Genomic DNA, 27922 nt, shown 5'->3' on the forward strand with positions numbered 1-27922 from the left:
AAATCACTGAAATTCTAGAAGCAAGGAGAGCGCTCTAAACGCTCTAGTTTGGTAAACGCATTAAGGAAAGAGAGAGGTGTATTCATTTAAAAAAGTGTGTGATTTTTTTTTTCTGGATTGCTGTATTCCTGTAGAAAACAAAGCCCTTTGTGTTAGGTTAGTATCTGTCCTGACTGCGTTTTCAAGTTTAACTTTAGTTGCTGGCCCTCCGTAGTTAACATAGAGGTTATTTGGCTACTTCCAAGTATCTATGGTATGCTGCTCTGAGACAGACTTCTTTATTATTAATTACTTTAAACATTTTTGGTATTGACAAACCCCACATCTCACCTCGCTGGACAAATAACACATCCTGGTCCTTCCGTTTCCTTATGTGCTCAGTCACTTCACTGGATTAAGGCATGTTTTTGTGTTCCATTTGCAAAAATAAAAACTTTTTGTACAAATGTCTGGGTTCTTTTATACAAAAATTTTTCTTCTTATGGCACAAGCAGCAGTTGCTGTTTAAGAAAATATATAAATATCCTTTTTTTTTTTTCTTCTGTACAAATATCTTCACTATTCCTCCACCCCATTTAATAACATTTAACTGTACACTGTCCTACCTCATCCTTCGCCGAGAGCTCCCTCCCCCCTCCCCAGTAGAACATTTTGTATTTACACTTTCAGGGCGGAGGCAGATAACGGGGTGGGGGGGCTACCCCTCATGAGGAGTCCGTGCAGGGGGACGGCGGTGGCGGGTAGAGATGGTGGGAGTAGCTCCGCTCTGTATACGGGGAAGGCGGGCAGCTTTCGTAGTTCTCCTCTGCTGACAGGTACTGGCTGCGTGGAGTGGGTGGTGGGGGGACGGGCTCTGAATCATAGTTCAAGTCACTGGTATAGCCCTTGGCCGTCGCTGCCGTGACCCTTCGGCTCGGGGCATAGTCACTGTCACAGACATCTGTGCTGCAGGGCGTCGTGGGAGGTGCAAAATGCCGGTAGCTGTAAGGCCTGTAGCTGCAGAGGGGAGATTTATGGGAAAAGCGTCGGCATATAGAAAGACTGTGCGTTTCGGATGATGCGCCCGCCAACAAGCGAGGGGTAGATAAGCCAAGGTGGAAACGGGGAGCGGGTCAACCTCTCTGCAGTAGATACACAGCATCACGCTCTTCTCTCCCTCACACGGCAAACTCGCCTGCTCCCCTGCAGAAGGCTCACCTCTGCACTACAGCGTCAGTCAAATTATAGCAACTAGCGAAACGGATGCTAATTAATAATTATCTACGGACACCAGGCTCCCTAAGGACTTACTTGAGGTAGAAAAAGTTGCTCCTAAGATAGTGGGGCAGAAAGGGCACGGGGCAGAGGGAAAATAGCTGTGTTGCAATTATATGGAGAAGATATTCTGTTTCAATTATGCAATTTATGGATATTAACTCCAGGGAGACTGAAAATCGCCCGGCACATTCATAGCAGTCGGGAGAATCACTTGCCAAAGCAGTAACTGGGATGGAATTCCCAAAGGCTGCTACTACAAAACCTCTTTTAAAATGAGCTCAAGATAGTTTAAAGAAAACAAATCAGAAAGGGAGGTGTTTGGTAGCAGGTAGTTAGGAAAGACGGGAAGATCAGAAGCAGCAAAGTCAGGGTTTAGTTTTGGGTGGGGGAGCATTTGGAAAACATTCAGCCCTGTGCTACATCCCTAATACCAATTATAATACTAAAAGTCCCATCAGCTAACCAGCGATCAGCATGATTCATGCCGGTGCCAAAATTTGGGTTTCTTTCATTAGAAAATTACTCATCATTTAAAAAGATTTTTCATATGGCTGCAAGGGATCATTATAAACATCTGGTCTGACCTTCTGCACAAGAGAGGCTATATTTTCTGCTAATGGAGAGAGATGTCTTTTCAGCCCCAGAGACCTCATTATCCAAAAGCCCCCAAAGGCTCTGTGTTAGGGAGGCATTTCTTTCAATAGACAAATACAGCGCGCTCTTCTCATTGACCAGATCTGCTAGTGATTTGGGAGGGGAACCTTTACACCCTTGGGTAGTAGGTGTCTGTCTCTATTTTTGGTAACTAGTTATAAAATGATAATGAACTCTAGCATCTGACAGGGAAGGTAAGAAAGATACATTCAAGTAAACAGAGATAAAGCTTGCATGCCCATAAACATTAGTCAGAGAAGAGCAGCAAAACGTTAGCAACCTTTTTCGGATATTAACCCTTAATATGTCAAACTAGAATTTCTGTGCTTTATCTAGGCCATAATATTAACATCACTTCTGACCTACTAGCCTTTATATTGCCAGCTTTCCTCCGCATGGTGTTCGCCTATCATTTCTGATAATTACCTACCAAATTATTTACGACAGAAACCTAAAAAAAGGTGGAGTTCACTCCAGGGCAAGTATTTTTGACTCAAAGTTATCACGACACCAGGTTTCTTTTGGCATTTAGCTAATTTTGTGATGAGTGTTGTCATTCCCCCTAAAGCAATATACCCAAGAGGCGTACCACTAACCCACTTACTGTAGCATTTACCTCAAACAGTGCTGCACTTACACGTGTGCTTCAGCGACACGGTACGTGTGAACCCATTTAAACGTCTGTTTTAGTGACTGCAGAATTAGGGCCTTTGATTGCAATTCTGACGGAGCAGAGACTGTCTTTATTCTGCATTTTCTCCACTAACTGCTTTGATTCTGACGGAAGCTATTGTAATAGTAATTACCTGTAGGATCTATGAGTGGATGGGCTGTTTGAAGAATAACCGAATTCCATGGTATAATGTGAACGTTCAGTAGCTGGTGATGGTGGTGGGTTCAAAATCTAGGGCGGGGGGGGAAGAAAAAAGCCAGTTTAAAAAAAAGATATGAAGGAGACTCAAGAAAACATCAGTTTATAAATTTTCTTTTTAGTACTGTTTAATAGGAACTTTAAGCTAAGAACTGCATGCGTGGCCCCTCCCAACAAACAGAATTTTTCTTCTGTTTATTCCCCAGTTCTTTAACAGCCATTGGAAATGCTGCTTGTTACCATTCCCACAGAAGTTATTACTAAGCTCTTCCCAAAAAACGCTGACTGCTGTTGCTACTGTGACATACCCAGTGCTGAAAAGTAAAGTTGGAGCTAGCTGTTCAATACTAGATTGTCACTAGGGATACCACCGCCCTAGGCAAACTGGCAGATGTCTGCTCCTGCTGGCTGGAGTCCCCAAGTATTATGCTTGCAGCGTGCTGTCCAAGGCAAGCATTTCTTCCCTATACAGGCATGCTCTTCCTGCACAAACCATATTTTGACAAATTTAAAGATACAACCTGATGGGTTGATTTTCGGAACTGAAAACAGACAGTTGAAGATTTCAGCCTGCACTGACCGAGCACGTAACTAACACTCGATAGCGGCTTGGTGGACTTCATATAAAAATATCTAGAACTGATGCTAGAAGTAAAGAGACAGGGAGCCCTCTAGGGCTGGTACCAAGTTTTATATAGCATCCAGCACAGCACACTACCCATTTGTGACTAGAGGAACGCTACGGAGTTGCAAGACACTTGTTTATTTATTTATGTGTCGCTTGCAAGACACATGACACAAAACTTCATCTTAATTCCTTGAAAGGTCTATACAGAATCAACTATAGTTGTGCCTCCAGAGGCACATGGCAGCGTTTAATGAAAGGAGATCACTCTGCCAGAGCTGCTCAACATTTATGGGGATTTTTTAATCTCCCCTGACATTCATTCTAACATCTTTTTCTGGCACTGAGCTCTCTTGGAACTTTTTAAAATTAACAGAAAATTCCTATACTGTTTTGGAAAAAGACAATCTCCTCTCCCTTCCCTTCCCTTCCAAAAATCACTTACTCCATATTCAAACAAGTTTATTAGGCTAAAAATATAAAAGAAAACATTTATCTGTCAATTTATTACCCTCAGAAAGACACTGGCACTTTTCTGAAAGTTATTAAAGGTCTATGAATAATAGAATGACTTACGGGAGGAAAGTAAGTGCCTTTGGTACTTGAAGAACTACTGGAAGAGGCTCCAGTGACATGGGCCCTGTCATAGGGTGGCCCACTGCTCCCTCCCATAATGCTGAGGGAGCTGATCACAGATTTACCTCGAGACATCCCTGAAGAACAAAGACGTATGTCAATATTCAATTCCTTGAAGCAAACAGAAAAGCTTGAAAAAATAATCGAGGATAACAGCAGTATAAGCACAACTCCTAAAACCAAAATGAATCTTCTCGGTATTAAGAGCAAATGCAGCGCTCCTTGATGGACAACTGGGATGAAGACTGTTAGGGAATAAACAGGTTGGGTTTGCGCATCAGCTACTCAACTGCAAGACTTGGCACTGGGCTATACTAGAGCTGTGCGAAGAGAAATACATTTCTTTCACTTGAATGGCTGGAAAAGACTTGAGAGAACAGGCATTCAGGCACTATTTCTATGCCTCAGAATAAAACATGAAGCTGACTCTGACCACCTCAACTGAGCAACTGAAATTTGTGCGAGAGAAGAGAGGGTTTGTGTTCTTTCATTTCCACACCGTTAAGTGAGCTTTTGCTACTGGACTGAAGCACGCCAGCAGAGAGTCCAAGCGGGAAACGGAGAGGTATGCCACTGTGCTCGAAATAATGGTGAAAATTCTGCTCAAAGACTCTCAGAAAGCAGGTTATTACAGAAAGCCAAGGAATTTGGTGCATTATTTTAACCCTCTAACAGCCTCGCAGAACCTCTGTGTTCTGACTGGAACCTGCTGGATCCAAAGCCACAAGTTACGGTACAGATTTAATCAATATATACAGAAGCAATGCATACAAACGAAGCACAACATCGCGCTTAAGTCTTACTTTTTAAACAGCAGTAGCATCATGTGCTTGGATTGGTGTTGGAAACTTCCTCATCAAAGTAAGCTGAGACCACAGTTATTGCTGGTCATTACAGACCTTACAAGAAGTAAATAGCCTTGACAGTCCTGGCTGCCAACAGCTTCCAAGAATTACGCATCTGGAATGGACATCTCCTGTGCATACATGCACAGTACCCTCAGCTACAACTATGGGGTGCCAAAGGGCAGGCCAAGGATCACACCATTTTACTCACCAGGAAGAGAACCTGACAAAGAGCTTGGGTGAGGCACATAACCAAGAGGTACAGAGGCTGGTCCGTGCACCACGTAATCATTGGTCATTGTTTCCCCATCTCCCTTCATGCGTGGGCACAGCACTCTCTGGCAGATGAAGTACATTGCTCCAACCACAAAAACTGTAAGGATCACACCGATGATGGAGCCTATTGTGTTGTTAGGCTGTGGCGCAGGCTCCTCCGTTGTGTCTAAAAGGAAAAAGGAAAATCGGACTGCGTAAGTTAATCCAACAGCTTCATGTACCAACATCAGTTTTCCTGACATTTTTCCACACAGGAAAAATCAAAGCCTTCTCTTCCGCAGGCAGACAACAGCTTTCAAATTAATATGTGGGAGGAACAAACAGGCACTGGGACAGGTCTGTTTAAAGCCTCTGAGTGTCCATAAGGGTTACCTGTGCACAAGATGACCTCCACACATGCAAAGTTTTTTGAATCAGAAACAAAGAGTACATGCATGTGCAGGGGGGTTGATGAATCAGGTCCTGATCTTGCTTCATGCTGACAGGCAGAGCTATCCTTTGCACTTGATGAACAAGACCTGCAGCCATGACTCCAGATGGCACTGGGCTGGGGACTCCAGTTAGGCTTTTTCTGGTTATTAAAGACAACTACTTTTCATGTTGCACCTCATCACGTAAGCACCTAGGTTATCACTCAGTGTAACAGACTGGCACTTCCTTTTCCCAACTGTGTAACGTTCGCTTATGCTTAACAGTAGTGGTGATGCACCAATGATGAACTTTGGGTTTATTAAACCACCTAACCTACTCCACATCTGACCCACACTGATGGTTACAGATATAGCTGAGCATCAGCTTTAAAGATGCCATCCTTATGAGGAATCTGTATCCGAAAAGATTATTCAACAGTCAAAATGAGTGGCTTTCTCCCCACAATACCAATTCTAAGCAATGACATTTCTGGGAATAACTGACAACCCCCTGCCTGTGCTTCATGAATTTGACAAGAAAAGCAGACTTTAAAGTACTTTCCTGTTCTAGTCAGTGTTTTACATCTTATCCATTACTGAAAGTCTTTTCCTCAACACATTTTCTTCTCCCTGAACACCAAACTCACACTGTAACCAGCTTGTCACAGTCTACAGAGATAAGTAAACAGACTTCTGATCATACTGGAAGAGGGACAGCGACAACTGCAGTCTTACTCTGGGTGGGCTACTTTTCCATCCTCTGTTACAAAACCAGAAAATATATGAACTATAATAAAGATAACTATGCATGTCTGTGATAATGTCACTAATAACTTGGTGGCATGACAGAACATCTCCTATTACTCTTTCTTAAGATCAAGGGCCCAACTCTGGCTTTGCAATTTCAAGTTATGTGTGTGTCAACCATGATATACAGATCTCTAACACAAGAAGAGATGTCCCTATTTACAATTTCTTTTAAAGCACTAACAGTGAAAATGAACTTTCAAGTTAGAATTTTAAAGGCAGTGGTTTTCTTGCAGAGCCCTGGAGATTTCAAGGTAGGGGATATCACATGTTACAAATCATAAATCAAGCTCAGAATTACATCTTTTCAAGATACAAAGGAAATCTTAGAAGGTTTACTCTATAAACAGAGTGCTCCTGTGATTTTAAAAGCACCTGCTATTCCTTCTCTGGATGAGAAAACCATGAAGCAGAGCAGCTATATATAAAAGCCTCATGCTGCTAGAAAGATTTTATTTTTTTTTAGCACTGCACCAACTCAGCATACTAACAGATTATAGTAAAACGAACCTTTTATTTCTTTTAAGTTGAAAAAGGTAAGTGGAAAAGTCACTAGCCTGCTCTGCCTCAGAGACTACTTGTTCAGAATACAGTTATTTTTGTTATTCCTATTCCACCACCTTGTGCATTAATTGCACAACAGCAGTTATGAACAGGAACGTTCATTTTGGGAACAATTAATTCAGTCTGGTTGGTAGCATAAAATCTAACTCAGAGAAGGTAAGAAACAAATATCAGATGCTGCAATCAAGTCTCCAGTTTCAGGTTTTACACTTACAGCATCCTTGCTCATCTGAGCTGTCACTGCAGTCCAGGTTGTGATCACATTTCTTGCTTTTCCCGATGCACTGCCCACTGGCACAGCGGAACTGATCGGTTAAGCAAAGCACTGGAAAGAGAACCCCACGCATACCAAGAGTTAGTATCAAAGACTTCTACTCTTTAAAACGATTAAGAAAACAAGATGCCAAAGCATACAATCAGGAGTATCTTGGGAGTGCTTAGCCTGCTGCTAGCTTCATTTTTTAAAGTGGCCAGGGGCGCACAACGTCCCACGTGCCAAGCACGCAGAAAAAGTGATTCAGTGTTCTGTTGAGGATATTGCACAGTGGGTACCCGGTCCTTACTGCCTATTTACGATAAGGACACTACAGGATAAACTTACTTTGACTAAAATAGCTCAGAAGCAGAAGGCCACTGAGAACACAGGTACTTATCCCAGGATATGGTTATTGCAAAATTACTATAACAATCTCCAATTCTAAGCATTTACTGTAATATAAGAGAGAAGAATGAAGTTATTAAAAATAAATCTGCCAAACCATGATGATAAAATTGTTTAAGAAAGATAAATGCGGTTTCTCAATGCCCTTGTGTTCTTCCTGTAAACCAGAAAACTCCTTGATCATGAGACAAGATATTTCACTTGACATTATGTTTTTAAACTGAAATGAAAGACAGAAGATAAAACTGGAGTTTTGCCAGCACACTCAAAAAATAAACTACCACTTTGGGAAAAAAGGTGCTGCAGGCAAGGTGCTGGCTGCTGTTGTTTACACATATTTTTGCCTCCTGTTTCTCATAAATCCAAAAATTCTTTCTGACTTCAGTTGAATTAAGAAGTTAATCTAAAGGCTTTTCTGATCTGTAATCAACTTGAATACTCTGAATAACAGGGCCACTTTGAAGGTGATAAACAGCCCCAAGTCTGATATCTCCAGCTGCTGGATGGCAACCGGGAAGCTAACTTGCACAATACATTTTCAGATGTCAGCATCTCATCTGGCTAACAATCACCTTTCATTGCACAGGAATTTCTGCATCAGTCTGTATGTTTTTGTTTGAGCTGGAGCACATCTTTTGGAAAGAAATTCAGCCTTGATTCAAAGACCCTTAGACAGTCTCTTCAAAGAAGGAAAATGTACTGAAAGGATATAGAGAAGAGGCATCCTTTCAAGCTCACAAGTTGTCCCTACAACTCTTCACTGCTTGCACAGTGGGGAAAGGGCGAGTTTGCTCATATTTCACGTTGTATCATGGTGGGGTAGTTCAGATTCCACCAGCATAACCTGTCCTTTCCAAAATTAAAAGAACCTAATTCACATTCTGTTGGCAACAGCACTTCCCTCTGTAATGATGGCTTAAATACTCTCTTTTGCTGTGCTCTATAGGAAGAAGAGGTCTCCAGAAATCTTGCCTGTCTCTCACTCCCACTTACTCACAAAAGCTTAACTTCATTTTGTTCGGGTGTTACAAAATAAACAATCCCAAGACCTTTACCCGGTACAAGGCACACAAAAATTCACTTTGTAATTCACGCCCAGTTACTAGGTTTTTAGCGTTTAAAAACATATCATCTTTTTAATAGTACTTTCCCCAAACAGAGCTTAAATCACTGTGCAGATCAGTGTTATTTCTATCCCACAAGTGGAGAAACGAAAGTAGTGAAATAATTTCCCATTCAATACAACAATTTAAAAACTAGCAGAAGCTCGGATCCTTCCAAATTCTACTCAGCAATAACTTTGGTATCACAGAGTCCCCAGGACAGCTTTATTTTCATCACACTCTGAAAGATCCTCTGTACCTTCACAGTTCTTCTCATCCGAGTTGTCCTGGCAATTTGCTTCTCCATTGCACCGGAGGGCACTGTCTATGCACTGTCCACTTTCACATTGGAATTGGGTGTCTGAGCACACCGGGCAGTTCTTTTCGTCACTGTGGTCTTCACATTCGGTGAAACCATCACAACGCCAGGCCACCGGGATGCAGTCAATCTCACCTGTGAAACAGGTGAACTGCTGAGGGGAGCATGTTGGTGGTTCTTTAAAAATCAAGCAAACAAACAAAAATTAAAAATCCAGGTGAACAAACAGCAGATCAGGACAGGTAAGGACAAGAAGATCTCGGCTGCTTTGATTTATCAAGCAGCCGATAAACGTGCCACGTCCTAAGGTAACTTTTACCCCCACTGTCTCTGCAGTCATTTGTGCAGATCTTGAACCCCACATGACCGACACAGACTCATTTGACAAAGAGCAAGAGGAACAGAGAAACACGCACACTCAAAACACAACTATTTTCTTCCTTTCCCGCTTCAGCCTCTTACACCCTTCTCCCAGGTCTTCAAAAGTCTTCATTTAAAGTCAACACATTTTCTACCCCCCTTTTTCTGCAATACCACTGTATACACGACCAATTGCTCACTTTCTTTTTAATGTTCGACAGCCATTGTCTAGAAAACGTTAAAAGGATGTAATGCGCTGCAGATGGATGCACTGTGACTCAATGTCTAGTTATGTGCCCTCGACAGCTCTGTTCAGTCAAAATTCTTCTAAAATGACAAAAAAACGCTCCATGTAGTCAAGTCCCGTCATCTCAACACAGCTGTTAGCTGTTATTTAACACTTACTACAGTAACTGTTAATCTCATGCAGTAAACAAGTGCGGATTTCCCCCCTCCCCTTTTTTTAATCCCCCTTTCCTCCCTTGCCTTTTGGCCTGGTATTAAACTTGCTCTGAGAAAATATCTGGATTATGTTAGCACTTGTTCCATTGTAAGACCACACGTCGCCTTGATGGCGAGAAGATTGCATAATAAATCCATTCCGTACAGTGGCACAAAGAGAGCCGAGCACCAAAGTGCCTCTCCTCCCCCCCATTTCAAGCCCACCCCTGGAGGCACCAGGGCGTAGGCTACAGTGGCCGTATCGCCATGGAAGAGGCAACTCGCCCTTCTGGGACTGTGGTGCAGAAAAGCAACACACAGGGCGAGTTTGAGGAGGACAGCAGAGAGGAATAAAATGGCACAGACATGGTGTGATATGCCAGAACAGGAGAAAGGACCACTCTTTGAAAAAGGAGAACATACAGAGGGATAGAAAAAAGTAATAAAAATCATATAATGAAGAAATCAAGTTGAAATAATGCAGTGGTCTTAAGTAGAAAGGATGAACAGAGATCCTTATTCAATAGTCAACTAGTGAATTTTTCCTCTTCTCTTACTCATTCTCAATATTTGCAGATTTAGCTGGGGGCGGGGGGCAACAGATGACACAAAGAGGTAAGTGCGTAAAAGCTATGCTGTAACAGCATATATAACAGCACCTGGCACACTGTCACATCCTTTCTGCTCAGAAGCCACCCTTAAAGATGGAGGACCCCCCCCTCACTCGAGAAGCTGAGCGCTCAGTGACACAGATCATGGGCAGGACTTACCTCCGCAGGACAGCTCGTCCTGCAGCAGAACAAGGTGAACCGGGCAAGAGCAGCGCGTGGTGCCATCGCCCTTCACGATGCAAATGTGCGAGCAGCCACCATTATCTTGAGAACAAGGATGCTGTCCTGTGATTTTGAAAATGAGAAAGACAGGTACTGACAAGAAATCCCCACCTCTTTTTCCGACCTTTCAGTGATTTCTTTGGGCTCACAGGACTCCCTTCATTACTTCCTTTCCCCTGGAGAGAGCACTACTAAAAACAACTCTGAAAAAGCTGTGTTTTGTTGTGCGTGTTTTCTCCCTTTATACATCAATAATTAGCACGCACATCGGTAACTGCTCGTGATCTCAAACACTGTAAGAATTGTGCTATGGGGACTAAAACAGCACTCCAAGTGCTTTGCTTCTTGTGTGAGGTAGAATTAGTTGTCTGCAGCAAAAATAGTAGCATTAGTAATACAAAAAGATGTCTTGGATTCCATACTTCATTTTCTCTATTAAAGATGGTTAAAAAAGTAAACTTTTCTAATTTATGAATTCTGAAGCTTCCACACTGTCTCCGAAACTCAAATTAACATGCTCTAGATAAATATGTCTCTTCATTTTAATGTTTAATAAGGACAACGTACTTCTCTTGGAACTCCTGACAGATTTACTGAGATTAATAGCAAACAAAACTAGTAGTACTCTGCACTGATGCTTTAATTAAACATCCCCAGACGTTTTTCTACATATTTCTCCAAGGCATGCTCCACAGCCTATTAACCAGGCCTATTTCCTCCAAGATGACAGCAGCTCCACTGCTTTAACCATCCAGCTCCCATCGTTTCAAGCACGTGTGTGGGGAAAGGCTATATCCTACTAAACAGAAAACTTTTAAAAGTGCAGCCATGTTCAACACAAATTGTTATTCAATACACGCTTCCTTTGTGCAATGTAACGTTGCTCTTCTGTCATTTAATTCCGATATGAATTGCCACCAACAAAAATTGTTCACTTTGCCTTCAAGGCAGGCGGTCCATCGAAACATTTATTGCTAGTAAAAGGATCTGTGCTTGTCTAAATGGAGTAAACACCTAATAACCACTCGCTAGCGTGACCCAGACAATCCTGTACGAGGGACAACAGGATGGTTCTGCTGTGCCTGCAGACACTCAAATGCCAGGTGCCTGTATGGGACTACCAATAAAGTCAGCAGCAGCAACAAAACGTGATGCTGGGTTTGTGATAGATTTGCAGTCCATTGCCAAGCGCCTGAAGGAAACAAACTTAATTGCACCCTGGCAATGTACAGACACAAACCGATACCAACTCCTGGCCCCTTCAATCTGCACTGATGTTGATCAGTGACAAGGCCAAACAGGCTCATCCCTCTGCGGCCACTCCTTGGCTCGAGCCCCACAGGCACTGTTTGCACTTGCAAACAGGGATTGCACTCACTGTATTCCTGAATGTTGAGCTCTTTCACAGCATGGATGTCACTGAGTTGTGCAATACGAGCTTGGACCTTTGTACGTCCTTCTCGACCAGTCATATCAATCTTTTCAATCATCTGCTGTTGCCTGTCAATCCAATAGAGCCAGTTTTCAAATACCGTGAGTCCCACAGGCTGCAAGATATTAGAGTCTTCCAACACGATCCGGTTAGCACCTGCAGAAGGGAACGAGTGGTTTAGTTCAACTAGAATGAACTGAAATACTATCACAAACATTTTCTACACTACTCACACCACTATTTTCTACTACATTTACACTACTGGATAAGCCTACTACAAAACCACAAGCAATCCTGGGCTGTCTGATGCAAGACTGATGCATTTTGCAGACAGATGATCAAATTTTTTTTCTGCTTTCATCAAGACAGCAGCTTTTGTGCTTCGAATACATTTAAGAAGCATCTGGAGTTGGGGGCTGGGCTCTCATGAGCCTATCCAGTCTTTTATCGATATGATGGGAATTGGTGATTCTTTTCATTCTTCTGTCCTTTTTTTGGAGAGATTAACTGCTTTGTCTTTGCATACAACAGGGAATAAGAAGATGGATTTGTAGCTTGAGTTAACTAATACAAGACAAAATCCAAGTGAAGACAAGGTAGTTAGTACTTCTCACGTGAATTATGAGATTAAGGCAAACACTTGACTTCTGACTTCCTCGTATTCTTTCGTTTCAACTACGTTATCTTCACTAAAGTTTTCATGCTAAACTGGGAAGGCTCCTTTCTTCCTAGTGAAGACTTGCTTTCCTCAGTTCCTTTAGCAATCATTGGCAGCAGCCAAGAAGCCTTACACCTCTGAAGAGTATTTGTTGACTTTTATGCTAGATTACCTGGCGTCAAATATAGTCAAGGGCGACTGTCACATTTCATGCTTAACACTCTACACAAGACGGTCCACAGCTATTTTAAAGGTATCATTAAAGACTGTCCAAAGACAGTGGAGACTTTGTAACTCATACACAGAAGGAAAAGATGTTATTCAAAACCTGAGAGCTCCGGAGTGAGGTTTAATCCATGCTTCATTTATTTTACATGATACGACATGGTCATTAACACTCAAGTATTCAGTGAGGTTTATCAGATTTTGAGTCTAAAATTACTCACAAACATAAAGAATCTGCTTCAGTTTTGAAATGCTGAAACAATATCACACCGTCTAAACTTAGGTCACAGCTTGAAAACTTACATATAAATCCTGGTATTTCAGATATCTGGGCTCACTGCTAGGCTTATTTTTCACTTTTACTACAGCAGACAATAGCTTTGCATATGTTCATCCACAACACAATTTCCAATAAGTTTTTATATTTCATCCTGTAAAAATACACTAGTACAACTGAATACTACAGAAAAACACCACCATGTCTCTACCATACCCACACAAAACAATGTTATGGGACAAAAGACACATATGTTTCCTGTTTTTATAATTTGAGTAAGTTCTATCTCTCTGCTTTGTTTAGTAGCAAGAATGTTTTTTGGCTTGTTGAGAATTTAATCAACAGTATGTCAGCGATGATGACTTACAAACAGATTCAGCTACGAAGAGTGTATTTATCTCCTTTTCACTAAATGCATACAGAGCTCAGAAGTTAAGTAAGCTTCCAAACATTTAACAAGTGGTAACATCTAAAGCAGAACACAGAAATTCAAATATTAATCCCTCAGCTAGACCGGGCTCTCACCCACCACTTTGGAACACCACCAGCAATGATCTGATTAAGAAAAAACTTTGATGGATTCTGAAGGAGGCAACACCCAGACTGATGTAGAAATTAATAGACTGAGTCATGTAAATCGAACTAAATAACTGCAACTGTCTATTAACCCCCATGAACATGACTCATTATACAGGGAAAAGGTAAGAAACAGCAACCTGCATCTCAAGGAGAAGAAAAGCTAAGCTGGCAATAGGGGAAAACGCAAAGATGACAGGAAGGAACACAATTAAAACTAAGACCTTGACCTATCCAAAGTCTGTACATGCCCTGCTCTGCCATGCCCGTGTCAATCAGCATGGCATTTTGCAGTATGCTCCTAAAGCTCTGAAGCTTAAAATTTTCACTCCCTTAATGTCTTAATCTTTCTTTTTAATATTTGTGACCAAGTGTAACCGACTATTTCTGACTAAACCGAGACACTGAAATCCCCCCTTCCGTAAAGCCAACAATAAAATCCAAAGCTGGCTCATCAGGGTGCTAGTTCCCTTTATTAGGAATGTCAGATGAAAGGGAAATGTGATTAAGAGGAGCTTTGTCTCCTGACATAACCATTCTTTTTCCAGCAATACCTTTTACAAAAAGACTTAAAAACAAATACATACAAAACTCAGGACACACCCATAGCTCATTCTATTTCCTAATAAAAACAACTTAATTCCAGAATCATTAGACATTTCCAAATCACACTAATTATTCTCAAATAGAAGAACTAATTTCCAAATAGTTTCCATTCTAGGGAGTTAATTCCAGTCGTCTTTTCATAAACAACCCCTTGATCATGTGCAGAATCTGGTTAGCTTCAATAGGATCTCCCATTTGGGCAGCATAACCAAGTCCTAACTGCATGCCTGAAGGACAGGGAGGAAGAGGAGGACTGCATCACTTAAAAGGCATTCTAGCTCTCCTTCTCTTTACGGGTACTGGCATCGACAGAGCCAGAGACTGTGCATGTTTTTAGGAAGCTAACATGCAGAAAAGTTACTCTGCCGGTCAAAAGAGCCTATTAATCAACATTCCTAAGCACAGGAATGCATCTCAGCAGTTAGCAATTTATTGTGGTGATTATAGCAATCTATTTGCAGTGCAAATGCCAAAAAGCAAAAGAGGTTTGGGAATGATTTTTCTTCATGTTCTTCGAAAATATGGCAAGTTTTTACTACAGAACGTTGGTGATCCAACAGCCACATCTTTAAGGAAAGAAAAAAAAAAAGCAGAATCATTAAAACCAGACTGAATTAGAATTTAGACCCATCTCCTTCTCTGGTGTCCTAATTTCTGGCAGATAACAGACGAAGAGAGAAACAAAGCACGTGCAATGTTCTGCCGCCCATTACTTTACTCGTGCAGACCCTGGATCTGGGATAGTCTAGAACATACTGAGATGCACCGTACCACTTATTCTTAAAATAAAATAAAAAAAAATAAAAAAATTTTCACAGGTTACCTTCTGTGTTTTAAAATAGTAAACAATCAGGATATCACAGCTCATTAGTGACTCTGAATCCTCCAGGGACACACCACATGAATCACTGAAAAAAAATTACTATCTTGCTGAGCCTCAATTCCAATCATCTAGAAAACCTGAAATGTTTTCCAAAACAAAAGCTTATTCTAGCAACTTAATAAAAGGCTGAAAATCACAGCGTGTCAACCGGATTAAATGCTGCTACTTTGAACGAAGGTATCTTATCATTGGTGAAAGATATTATAACAATTGAGTACGGTAGTTTGTAAAGTTTCCAAACTTGCTCACGGACTGCAAAGTGTGTCCTTATTTCCTTACACGTGTACTTATACTTCTGATAGTAGAAAACACTCAGGTGAAGTACAAGGACATGCACTATTCAAACTGGGGATGGACTTACTGCAGAGGACGGAGAAATTCTGCCACTGCCTTCCACTAGCAGCAGCGCGAGGAGGGCACATACCCCATCACCTAACAGAGATGGGTACCTAAGTGCTCAGAACATCCTGTCATTCCCAGCAGCAACATCCAGCCCAATTTGTATCACCACAAATTGCTACTGAAGCCACATGAGACAGCGCAGCTGATCCAACAACTTGCTGGATCTGGCTAGTTGGTAAGAAACATCTCAGTCTCTTCCCTCACCCAATCTGACTGCATGATTTTCCCTCTTGCTCCAGTTCTGGCTGCTTGCTGCACTCCTTCCTGAACCAATTCAGCTTTCCAAACCAACAGAACACCGTTCTCTATTTTTCTGGATATTGTTGTTAGGTTATTGTTTTACTTATGTGGTTAAGTGAGCCGAATCAACTCCCAGAGGAGGTCAGACAAGCAGCATAACCAACCTTAGGGAGCAGACAAAAAGAACTCCAGAGCTGGAAGAGGGAGTTTTTCTGCCTTTTGAGAACAGAGAGATGTTAGATCTGCTCTATCCTTCTCACATCATTTCACCCTAAATGACAGGTACAGAAGTGACCTGCACACCTGCTGCTTTAACTCTGCTGGAAAGATTTTTCCACTAATGGGAAACTTTCCTCTGATTGACAGATTACTGCACCAAAACCAATGCCTTTAAAAACAACCCTCTCCCTCCCCTTTCCAAAACTGCTGCAATTTATTTGTGAACTGACTTTGGGAAACCACTCGAAGGTCTTGCAGTGAGAAACTGAAGTAAATAGCATGTGTAGCAATTAATAATGCAAATCACAGATAGAGACATGAGACTGTAAAGGCACGCTGCATGAATCATGCACATTCCCCGGCTGGGAATTTAGGGAGCAATTAGAATCACAGTACAGACTGTTTATAGTAGGAAGGAAAAGACGACACTTTTCTCTGCGTTCCCCCACACCCACACCACACAAATGAATCACTGAATTAAAGTGCTACTCTACCTGAAAGGTCACTGCTTTCAATTCTCCGCAGGTCTGAATCAGCCCAGAACAACTTGCCTAGCTGGCTGTCAATAGCTAAGGCTATGGGCTTGCTCAAACCACTGAAAAAAAGGACCTCTCGTTCAGTTCCATCCAATGCTGCTCTCTCAATTTTAGGAGACCTTTCCTGTAGGTTGGTGAAATACATGTATCTGGAATAGGAATGATTAGAGGAAAAAAAGTTTATTTGATCTTTCCATAGTTTTGCTATATGACCAAGACATCTTAACAAATGTCACAGATGTTTTGATTCTGACAAACAGAAACCAACCTGCAGCAAGAAAACAATTTGATTCTCAAGACTTTCAGCCTGAATTTCCCCACATCACTATTTCAACTACATACCCTTTCTCAGGATTCACCACAATGGCCCTGGGCCTGTCTTGATCTCCTTTGAGCACTACTCCCATGGCTCTCCCATCCAGACGTGTCACGTTGATCACATTAGTAGCTTCGCAGGTCCAGTAGATATAGCGGCTGTAGATGTCAATGCTCAGGTCATAAGGCTGCATATCTAGGTTCTGATTGGGAACTGGACTTGTCACAACGGTGAGGCTCTACAAAGGAAAGAAAAACAACCCACAGAAGAACATTTAATCTGATCTAACGCAAGCAATTTTATTTGCTATGGATGCAGCACATCAAACTACTGCTCAGGAAAAGAAGGCGACCAAAATACTATCATAAAGTAAGGAAACACCCAGGTTCAGTTGCCCCACCGACACCTTTGATCAGATATAGACACTTAGTCCTGCTGGTTTGTTGTAATGGCAATCATGCAAGATGGTTGCAGCTCATAAGACTTAGCAAGTTTGACCAGTAAGTCCAAATTGTCTCTATGTTGAAGATTCAGGGTCAGCTTCCACGTTTCTTCTGCTTTCTTGACAACTCTTAAGTTCAGTTTGGAGAGACCACAGCTCAGCACATTTAGCACTCTACAACAGAAACGCATCACCACTAATTCCCAAAGCTGCAGCTGAACGGATAAAAACACAGGCAAAGTGAGGTCAGCCAGCACTTGAAATTCTGCCCTCATTCTTCTCCAGTATCACTGCCATCACACTTGGGGCACACAACATCAGGATGAATAACAAACGGGAAGGCAACTTTGCCGACGCACAGAAAGGACATCAGCTAGCGTACGCCAGTGACTTCAGAGCATTGCCAGCTGACACCTTTCTGCTTCAAAGTTCTTGCCTTCTACTGGTCCAGACCTCTGGAGTTCATATGCCTTTCTTTTTTTTAATTTATTATTTTTTTAGAAAGAAACTGCAGAGTCTCCCTATAGTGAAAGGTGAACCTAACAGACATGTTTCATGAACTTTTCAAAAAAAAAAATCTGAAGAGGATTGGTAACTCACAAAACACAGCCTTACATAACCTTTCTGGAAAACTTCATGCTTTTGAGGTGAGCAGCCTCCACCCTCTCACCTCCGAATTAAACTTCACTGGAAAATCTGCCTAACTTTATTTGGCTTATCACCTCTATGAAAGGGTGTGCCTACAAGTCTTACATTCGTTTATTCTGCTGAAGCTGGCAAAAACCTGGTGCCTTTGAATAGTTTTGAGTGTTAAATTATTTAGATATTCCAGAATTAAAACCACTGCTAAATTAAGAGTTAAGGCTGAAAAGCGTTCAGTAGGATCCAACTACCACCACACCTACCACCAGAAACCACACTTTCTTACAAATTAAACTGAATACAGCACCTCTGTGTGTTCATCTGAGTATCCCGCTCCTCCCTCATTCAAAAAAATCAAGAAGAAAAAAAAAATCTATTTTAAAATGTGAAAATGAACAAGCAGTCACTGCTCACAATTAACCTCACTAAACCCGTATCACCTTTCGCCTTCTACCCTACTCTACTTTTTCTGTATTCCCCAGTCAAATACATTTCCCAAGCCTGCTATATCTCTTACAGGTCACTAGTTTCAACCTCCTCGCTCGGTGCCTCGGCGGCTGACACCAGTTCTCTTCCTACCCTCACCAGAACCTGGGAGGCCTTGGACACAGCCATGTGCTCATCAAGTCCCACTCTCTTCATTTCAGAGTCAATGCCCCTGCACCCTGCTCATTTGCAACCCTTCCTTCTCTCCCACACACTCCCTTTCTCCCAAGAACTTCCCCTTCCCATGTTTCACTTCTCTCAAACAGGGGTTTCCAACAGCCCCCAGCCAAAAGACAGCATTAAGCAAATAATGCACTGTGAACAACAGTATCTTTAAGCTGGCCTTAGTTTTCCGTGTTTTATTTCTCGCTGCACCTCCCAGATTACGGGCTGAGGACTCCAGAAACTCCAGATGCCACTTGTTTTGCCAAGTGACAGCTAGAGATCTACAGGAAGTCTGTGTATCTAAATTATTCATGTACAATCTTTAATTGCTGGGTGTAGGGCATGCCTTCCTCATCTTTTAATAATTCCATCACCCACAGGATACCTGGCTGCCATCCTCCTGTGCCTTCCGGATGATGTTCTGCCGAGAATCAATCCAGTACAGCTGCTTATCCAGGGGGTCATAATCGATGGCTCGAACGTTCCTCAGACTATGGATAGGGAGTATGATATCTGGACTCTGCTGCTCATCTATCACCATGCGATTAATTGCATTCTTCTGACTGAACAACAGAAAGGTCGTAGGAGCTTGATGGGTTACAAAAAAAAAAAAGGAAGGTGAAAGGGTTACACATAGCAATAACATTGGGTATTTGTATGTTCAATAACAACAACTACTATATATAACCAGACAGTACCTATTCTATGATTCTGTGATTATTTCATTCCCTTCTCCTGATTCCTTTCGCTGCCCCCCCTACCCACAAAACCAAAACAAAATATAAAAATCTCAAACTCTGATCAGTTTGGAAAGCCTTTCAAATGCCCTCTTTTTACTATCAGTGTCTCAACGTTTACAGAGACAATTTTGTAAGTTGTAGGACTAACAAATGTGAAGACTTCTGTCAAAATCACTTCCAAGGAGAACGGTCAACCATGCCTCTCAAAGAACCGTGAATTTTCTTTCTAAAGGGGTCCCAGGGAAATGCAGCTCCACTATTTTGAAGTTGAACCTTTTGCTAGGTATGCTTCTACTTGCGGAGGAAGTCAAGCAAAAGCCAGCACCAAGTTCCTTATTTAGAGGTCCCAAAGAAGAGAGATTGCTGTTAAGAAAGGTTCAGTCCTGTTCCCGCAAACCCTCTTTCTGCCTGCACCGGAGCGGAACAACTAATTCACAGGAAAATCTCTTAGATGTGTGCAAGGCTGTGTTTCTGGATTAAAAAAAAAAAAAAAAATCTATTCACTCTTCTCAAATTTATATATCTTTCTTATTTCTAGGTGCTCATCTGGGAATGCTAACTTGCAATCAAAAAAAAAAAATCTGATGCTTTGCTCCAGCTTTCCAGATGCCCAGCAAAAATTTCCTGGACAAATGATTTTTTTTTTTTTCCTTAGAAATACCATCAAACATCAGAAAATAAGATTTCCCCATCCCATATAGCTGTAGTTTACCAGCTGTATCTTACAGTAAGTGCACAACACATTTAATACATCGTTAAAAGGAACTTATCCCTGTATTACATAACTGGGTCAGAAATCAGAGGAGGTAGTTAAAGCATTTTCCCTTTTCACAGCGTTCTTTTCAATAACGGTCTACCTGGAGCCACCGCTGGGCAAGACGGCACAAGAGCCAACAGCCAGAAATGCAGTTTCCAGCCTCCCTGAAGTTTGTACAATCAATTCTCTCTAGCACAAGTCTGGAGAGATGAGCAGTGGGACACTGCACTCATTCAATCCAGCCTGTAAAACAGGTAAGGCAGCACCTTGGAAAGGGGAGGTAGCAAAAGTCTTCCAGAGAACATCATCACTTTGCTTTGTTATTTTAGGCGTAGGCTTTGAACATTTATTCTGGCTGCTGGGAAAAAAAAAAAAAAGGCGCAGGGGAGTTTCCTTGGTAACTAACACTCGATCCTAACATCCTATAACAATCAGGCCTAATTGCAAGGTATTTTGGCTTTCTGGAAAACCTGTATTTCCCCTCCAAGTGTTTCTCCAATAATTTAAGCCACCTTCTACTTAACTTTAAACTGCAGAAGAAAGCACACACACACAAAAAAAGCAAAGCCAAGTTTACGTGAATGTGTACAGCAAAATAATAAGATTCAGAAAACATCAGAGTTCTTTCCAAGCAGTGAAGAGAGTAATGGAAAGGGGAAAAAGCTTAAGATAAACAGTGCAGGTAAACATACCATCATAAGCAGCTAAAATTCTTTCCATTTTTCCCCAAAGACACCTAAGATTGCCTAGCTTACAACCTTGAATTGGTAGCTCGTTATAAAAAGCAACAGCAGAATTTCCCCCCTTGAGTCCCCACATCTCTGAAACAGTACCAATTTCAGAAATCCCTTCCCAGTTTTCAGCATCCTCCCTCCCAACAGTCACATATTTTAACTGTATTTTTGGCAAGCGAAAGGAGTGCAATGAGCACGTCTCCTGTGTAACACTGCCTTCCAATTTCATGACACGTGGTAGGGCTGATGAGATACTACATCTCATCAGTGCTGTGTGTCCTTTCCATAATGAAAAGAATCTACGCACGCATAAGCAGGGTAATCCAGAAGGGAGGATCTGGCCCCTAGACGGGGTTTGGGCTAATAATCATGTTCAGGAGTACATAAGCAAGTAAAACGGGCAAGAGAAAGTTAAAACGATTCATGCTCCAATTATAGTGGCCAAGAAAAAGAATTAAATTATATGCAGAGAAGCCTAAGTCTCCAATTACCTACAAATGAGAAGCTGGAAAGTTCCCAGGTTTGAACGTGGCAGAAGGAAAGCTCCTAATACCTCACGAACAGCCCCGAACTGTCCTGCGGGGAAACGGCTCTATTTGCCCACACCGTATTTCCTGTATTTTTCTCCTTCCGTTGTTTCCAAGAGCATTTTCACAAGAAAACATGAGCTTTGATCATTTTGCTACTTATTCTCCACTGGAAGTCAAATTCTTCCGCCTACAAAATCACAGTCATCACCAGAGAGGTGCCAGTCGTGCCTCCAACTCGCAGGAAGGTGCGAGAGTGTTAAAGAGTACAAGAATCCAGTTGTCATGCAAGCGTCCCTTGTAATAAAAAAGGAAAGGAGGAGTACAGGATATACGGAGGGGTGGAAAAGGAGAGTTTTCCGAAGAGCATGATTTTCAAAAAATGCCATGAGGTGGCATTCGTGCAACAAGTTGCCCTGCTTTTGGTTTTAAAAGAACAGTTGGATCTCTCTACTCATGCGTAATGTGGACAAGATACAATCTGTCTCTCTGTACCACGAATCTCTTCACCCACTGACTAATCTGAATGACACCAGTGGAAATCAGCCATCCAGTGTGGCTGCCAAAATTATGAGAGCTTCACTGGCAGCCAGTTATTGAGAGATGGATAAATTATTTGGTTAGAAACTAATTACGCACAGCCTGAGGGGCCTTGCAGTTCATGTTCTGCACAACAATAAAGAAAACCAGAGCTTGGCTGCACTGAGGTCAGAAATCTGAAGTGGTGGGGAGGCCGTGGAGCCGAGCCTCTCCTCACTGAGGAAAAAACACTTTTAGGGGTACAAGAGTGCCCCATCTCAGCATCTCATCCGCTAGTAAACACAGCTACTATAGAATTAAATCTTGAATACCTAAAGGCTACACAAAGTCCAGAATACAGACCGAGCTATCACATACCCTTCATGTCAGGCAGGATTAGAAATAAATAAGCAGATAAATAAACAAGCAAGCAAGCACTTGAGGAGGGTTTGACAGACAGATACCAAATTTTGAGCTCTCCTGTTTACACAGATTTAGCTGAGTCACTGAAAAGGTTCACTAACAGCCGCTCTTCTTATTTTACGGGAATACGGGTATTTTGCAAGACTTTTTTTTTTTTTTGCTTTCAATATCCTATCTTCTCGTAAAAGTCAGTAGGATTTTAGTATTAGAAAATTATATTTAAAAATACCTATTTTTATTGCTGTCTATATCCAGTCATATATCCTGCTTCCTATGGAGGAAAGGAGGCTAAGGAACCAAAAATTTTTCAAATACACGTTCAGTATTAAAAATAGAAACTAGCTTTAACTTGGCCGATCGACAAACAAGCTTCACTACCTCATGTAAAAGTAAAACTCTTCTTTCCTCCAAGTACAGTGCTTGCAACTGTTACTAAACCCATCTGCTTCTCTGTTTTCTTTTCGTTCGATATGGCTTACCGCTACAAGTCCTGTTGTCAGAGTTCAAGGAATAGTGAGCTGGGCAGCCACAGACAAAACCACCGACCGGGACCGCTAAGCAGAGGTGAGAGCAGTGACCGTTGCTAGAGGCACACTCGTTCCAGCCTGCCTGCCTGGAGGAATGGAAGACCAAGATGTCCATAACGTAATCCAAATGCCCTTGGATGATAGTTCGGTTCTGACCACTGGTCTTGTTGGCTCGTTCAATGCTACGCCGGCTCCAGTCTGTCCAGTAAATGTAATCCTGATACTGAGTCAAGCCGAACGGGTGAGGTAAGTCATCAGCTATAATCTCACGGTCAAGGCCTGTTTCCAAAAAGGAAGGGAGAGAAAAAGCAGAATTATATGGGGACAAACAATATGCTGTTTAATGCTGTTGGACATGTCCCCTGCACAGAAAGGTTAACATATAATTACTTTACAGTTACTATTTCAGTACTACAAAATTGTAAAGTAATGTACAAGATGCAAAAGACCATCCTGAAGTGTCAGAGTCTATCACAGAAATGTGCTAATCCTGCTTTCAATTCACAGAAGAGAATGTATTTTACTAAAGAAAAAAATCTCTGTTTTGAAAACATTGAGGGTTCTCAGATTCTGTCCTTTCCTCCTCCTCAAAACAAACAGGAGCCCTCTGAAGGAGATGCAGGATCCTGACACTGTATTCCCAGTTCAGCATCTCTTGCATCACTTTTGGGTCTCTGCCTGCTGCTTACAGAGAGAGAATTGTTACGAGCTTAATAAAATTCTACATCGTATTACGAGAAAAATTAAATGCACAAGGTTAAACTAACCTGTCTCTGGAATGTTGGAGCAGTCAGAAACTCAAGGTAGGAACAGTTAATTGTGTATAATGTGGAAATATTAAGAGACCTTAAGGAGCAGGGCATGGGGAGGAGCAGAATGATTTCAACCACGTTATTTCAACCACTTCATCACCACGGGACATCCTGCTGTCTAGTCACAGAAAATGACTGGGAGATTATGAAGCAAGAAGTCATTCCCACTTCGCACTGAGAAGATGAGGATGCAGAGCCCTGCACTCTACCATCACTAGCCACAGGCACATGGAAGATGAAATTCTAATGCTGTGTCCACTTCCATCCTACAAGGGGAATGCTGAGCCAGCCTCAACAGCACACCAAAGTACATGAGAAGCTGAAGAAAAGCTTTTATATTACGTATAACTCCTATAATGCATTTTCCTGTTTTGACCTTTTTCTAGTTTTGTTCCACTATTGCAAATGTACTGTTTAAAGCAGACTAACTCCTTTAGCCTTAAATATTGGCTAGCGATAATGCTAATCTGAGTCATTTGGCACACAATGAGGCAGCCCACTCCTGTGGATAATGAGAAGTTAAAAAAAAAAAGATACTGTGCAATCTGAGAGGGCTCGAGTCCTCAGTACACTACCCTGGGACGGTGAAAGAATAAAATATTCCACCTCCATTTAGCTGTAATGACCAGTTTATAAAACCATCACACAGACCCCAGCATGACAGCGTGCCGCCCTGGTGACTAGTACTAGCCAGGAAAAGTTCCTTAGCGTGCAAGATACTGGGGATGGGGGAGGGTGGAGGAAACACATGAACCCTGAGGGTACCAACAAAGATTAAAAACCAAGTTGTATTAAATTACATTGTGAACAATGTCCAATAAGCTGTTGTTATCTTGGCTTTCTCTCTACCTTTCCACAGATGATGAAGTGTTTGTTATGTATTTGCCAGTGCTCTTCAAAGCAGCAAAACAAGACTCTCCAGAACACTGAAAGTTGACAGCTTTGTCCTACATATAACTGAAAACGTGTACAGCTTGTATAATTTTAACTTTGTGAGAAACTATATCACCTACAACAAAAAAAACCGAGGCCGTGCTAAATGCTGTGTTGCATAAACATCAATTATAGAAGCAAATGTTAAAGGTGTGCGAGTTTGGAAAAATCTATTTTTGTCTTAAGACGTGTATCTTTGCATTATTTAAGCAATAATTTGCCACAGGGAACTGTGAAAAAGCAGCATCATCCCCACAACGCTACCCAGGGTTCTGGGGCTCACCTAGCATGTTGGAGGATTCTATAAGGTTGGTATCGAGGTCGGTCCAGTACAGTCGTCTTTTAGCGTAATCAATAGTTAGGCCGTTAGCACGTCCCACATTCGGTACCAAAGTAGTCCGCTCACTGCCATCCATAGCAGCTCTATCAATCTTCGGCTTACCACCCCATTCAGTCCAGTACATAAACCTGATTAAAAGGACAAAAGGAAAAAAAAAAATTATGTTTAATCAAAAAAAGAACTCAAGGGGAGAAACAAAACAAAAAATCCTTAGAAAGAATAAGACAAAAACAACAGCTGTAAATTCGAGCATTTATTAAGTCCCATTACGCTAAATGTTTTTTTCAAAATACAAGCAAGGAAGTGAGTCAAGTTTCCTTAAAATGCTTCCAACATTATTTTTTCCACTTGGAGCTGGATTTTCAGCAGCGAGTTCCATACGAAAGCCCTTCAATCTTAACTAATCCACGCACATCAGTTAAGAGGCAAAAGGTTGGCAGTTGGGCACCTTCATTTATACCTGGCTATTTAGCAAGGTACATCCCATGGCACGCACTTCTGTTTCTATTCAGTTGTCCATCAAATGAAGGAATACAAAGAGGGAGGTATGCAGGGTACTTCTGTTAATCGGTGCCACTGCTCATCTCCGCACAACTAAGTCAGTCAGCCACGTAACAGTGTGTTACATTGCAGCCAAGGGCAGAATAACACAAAACTGTACGGCATTTCCACTGGAGCAAAAGTACAAACTATTACGTACTCACACGCCAGTTTCTGCCTCATTTGGCAGCAGCACAGACTTCGTACGTTTTCTTTAGGCACCGTAGAGAGGGCTGTATGTTTGACATTTGGTGGCTGGTTAGTCACTTCTTCCAAAATGTAAAGCCAATACCATTTTAAAAACAAGTGAGACATAGCTAGCCAATGTTTACCTCTTTCTGCTTTAATACTTCTAGTAACAAGCACCTGTGAAATGCTTTCAGTTTCAATCAATCGATGGAGTGAGAAAGGTTGCTTCAGAAACCGATGATCAAGGGGGAGCTATTCTTTAGACACCAAGAATACTTGCAAATTTTTCTTAAAAATTCAGCATTTATTCTGTGCATAAATTTTGCAAGTTGTACACAGTATGGACCTAAGTGTTAGAATTGCCCCCCTGGGAGCAATGCCACAAAACCTTCCACACAAAGTACAACAACATAGCTCAGCTATAAGACAAAAGGGAAAACAGGCATTCAGACTCACAACTAATTTTTTTTCCCCGGTATGTGGTGAAGAGACAAAGCACTGAATTATAATAATCCTTGGAAAAAAATTATTCTTAGTGTAAAACTAGAATCATATGTAGTAACCTTTTGTTACAACCGAGTAACTGGATCTAACAATCCGGTCTTGGATGCCCTCTGATGTACTTGTTCAGGTAAGCCCTGGCATGTCAGGGCTGAACCCCGTGTAGGTGTCCCACCGGGGCCAGCGCAGAACTCTGTTCGACTAAGCCCTGCGACAGTTGGCACCACCTTGTTGAAATGAAGCAGGAGGAACATGTTTCGAGTTCTCTGCATTGCTGTAACTCTTGCAGCGAGGCTAGAAACTGCGATAATTTCATAACGCTTGAAAATGAAGTTCCCTCATTTGTAAAATAAGACTAGTGCAATGTTGGTATAACGTCAAAAAGGTTTTGCAGTAATTAGTTAATGTCAAATGAGCATTTCATGGTAGAAGAGCTGTTTCAGAAGCTAACTAGTTTTGCCTTGCCTTGCCCTGCTCCTTCCTCCCTCCCCCTGCTTATTGCCCTACTTTTGCTATTACATTTGAATCCAAATGAGAAGTTTCTTCTCAGGAAATCTCTCATTTTGGGGATAGATGGGTATAATTGTTTCTGCTCGTTCTCTGTCCTCGCTTCCATTCTCCATACCACATAAAAAGGCCCCCTTATTTGAAGAAACAAACACCTTCCTTATTCTCAGACAACAAGCTTCACTCCCCCACTGTTAAGTTAAATCATTTAATACTTTTATTGGACTCTAACTTGTGATAAAAAGGATCCTCATTTTTAAAAGGATAAATATTTTCTTTTCAATGCTATAGTCCTTTTCTAATTAATGAATTCCATAAACCTAAAACTACTTTGATTCTGCGGTTAATTAAAAAACTAAATATAAATCCCTTTTTAATGAGCTGCTCTGATTTTTTTTGTAGTATTCTTAATGATTATTCAGGACATTAAGAGCGTATTCCTCCAGCCCTCATACTCTAAATTACCAGGTTGTATTCCCCAGCTCAGTCCTCTCAGGATTTACATGCAGTGCCTAACTAATATGCCCTAGAGGAAGCATTACGATGTTGTTTTTCACCACTCATAAACATAAAATTAAATCAGCAAGTTACCCCTCAGCAGGATCCAACGCCAATGCCCGGGGACTGTCGAGATCTTTCCACACCAGGACTTGGCGATGCTGCCCATCCAGCTTTGACACTTCTATACGATTTGTGCCAGTATCAGCCCAATACAAGTTCTTCCCTAGCCAATCTACAGCCATGCCTTCCGGATAATCCAAGCCAAACTCCACAACGTGTTCCAGTGCGCTGCCATTCATAAACGCTCTGCTGATGGTCTGCAGGGATACAAAGATACACAGGCAAATTAGAAATTTTACCCGTCTGTCATTGGGCTGGTTGTTTTCTTTGTTGCATTTTAAACATTTTCAGATTTTAGGCATCTCACAGGAAAGAGGATCTTACAATATGCTACTTATTTGCAAGGTGAACAATGCTGCTATTCAGAAGTAAGGGTTTACTGTACTCGATGAATGTATCCTGTGTCAATTACAACAGCGTTTCACTGGGGAAATAAATGGGATAACTAGTCTGGTTCAATTAAGCAGTCTACATGCCAAAGTGAC

At 41.7% G+C, this 27922-nt stretch overlaps 1 protein-coding gene across 1 annotated transcript; it reads right to left on the reverse strand.

The window, feature by feature from the left end:
• Positions 1-57: 57 nt before the first annotated feature.
• Positions 58-27702, reverse strand: LRP6 (low density lipoprotein receptor-related protein 6; the record flags this gene model as incomplete). The annotated part of the gene is made up of 14 exons (XM_009702691.1): positions 58-996; positions 2718-2815; positions 3984-4120; positions 5100-5330; positions 7160-7270; positions 8969-9205; positions 10600-10725; positions 12041-12250; positions 16675-16865; positions 17059-17270; positions 19153-19355; positions 22947-23273; positions 25023-25207; positions 27408-27702. Coding segments are annotated over 14 exons (2855 nt in total), but the record flags the coding sequence as incomplete, so codon positions are not given.
• Positions 27703-27922: the final 220 nt, after the last annotated feature.

This window comes from Cariama cristata, unplaced genomic scaffold, assembly GCF_000690535.1.
Source record: "Cariama cristata isolate BGI_N322 unplaced genomic scaffold, ASM69053v1 scaffold37496, whole genome shotgun sequence".
NCBI classification, from domain to species: domain Eukaryota; kingdom Metazoa; phylum Chordata; class Aves; order Cariamiformes; family Cariamidae; genus Cariama; species Cariama cristata.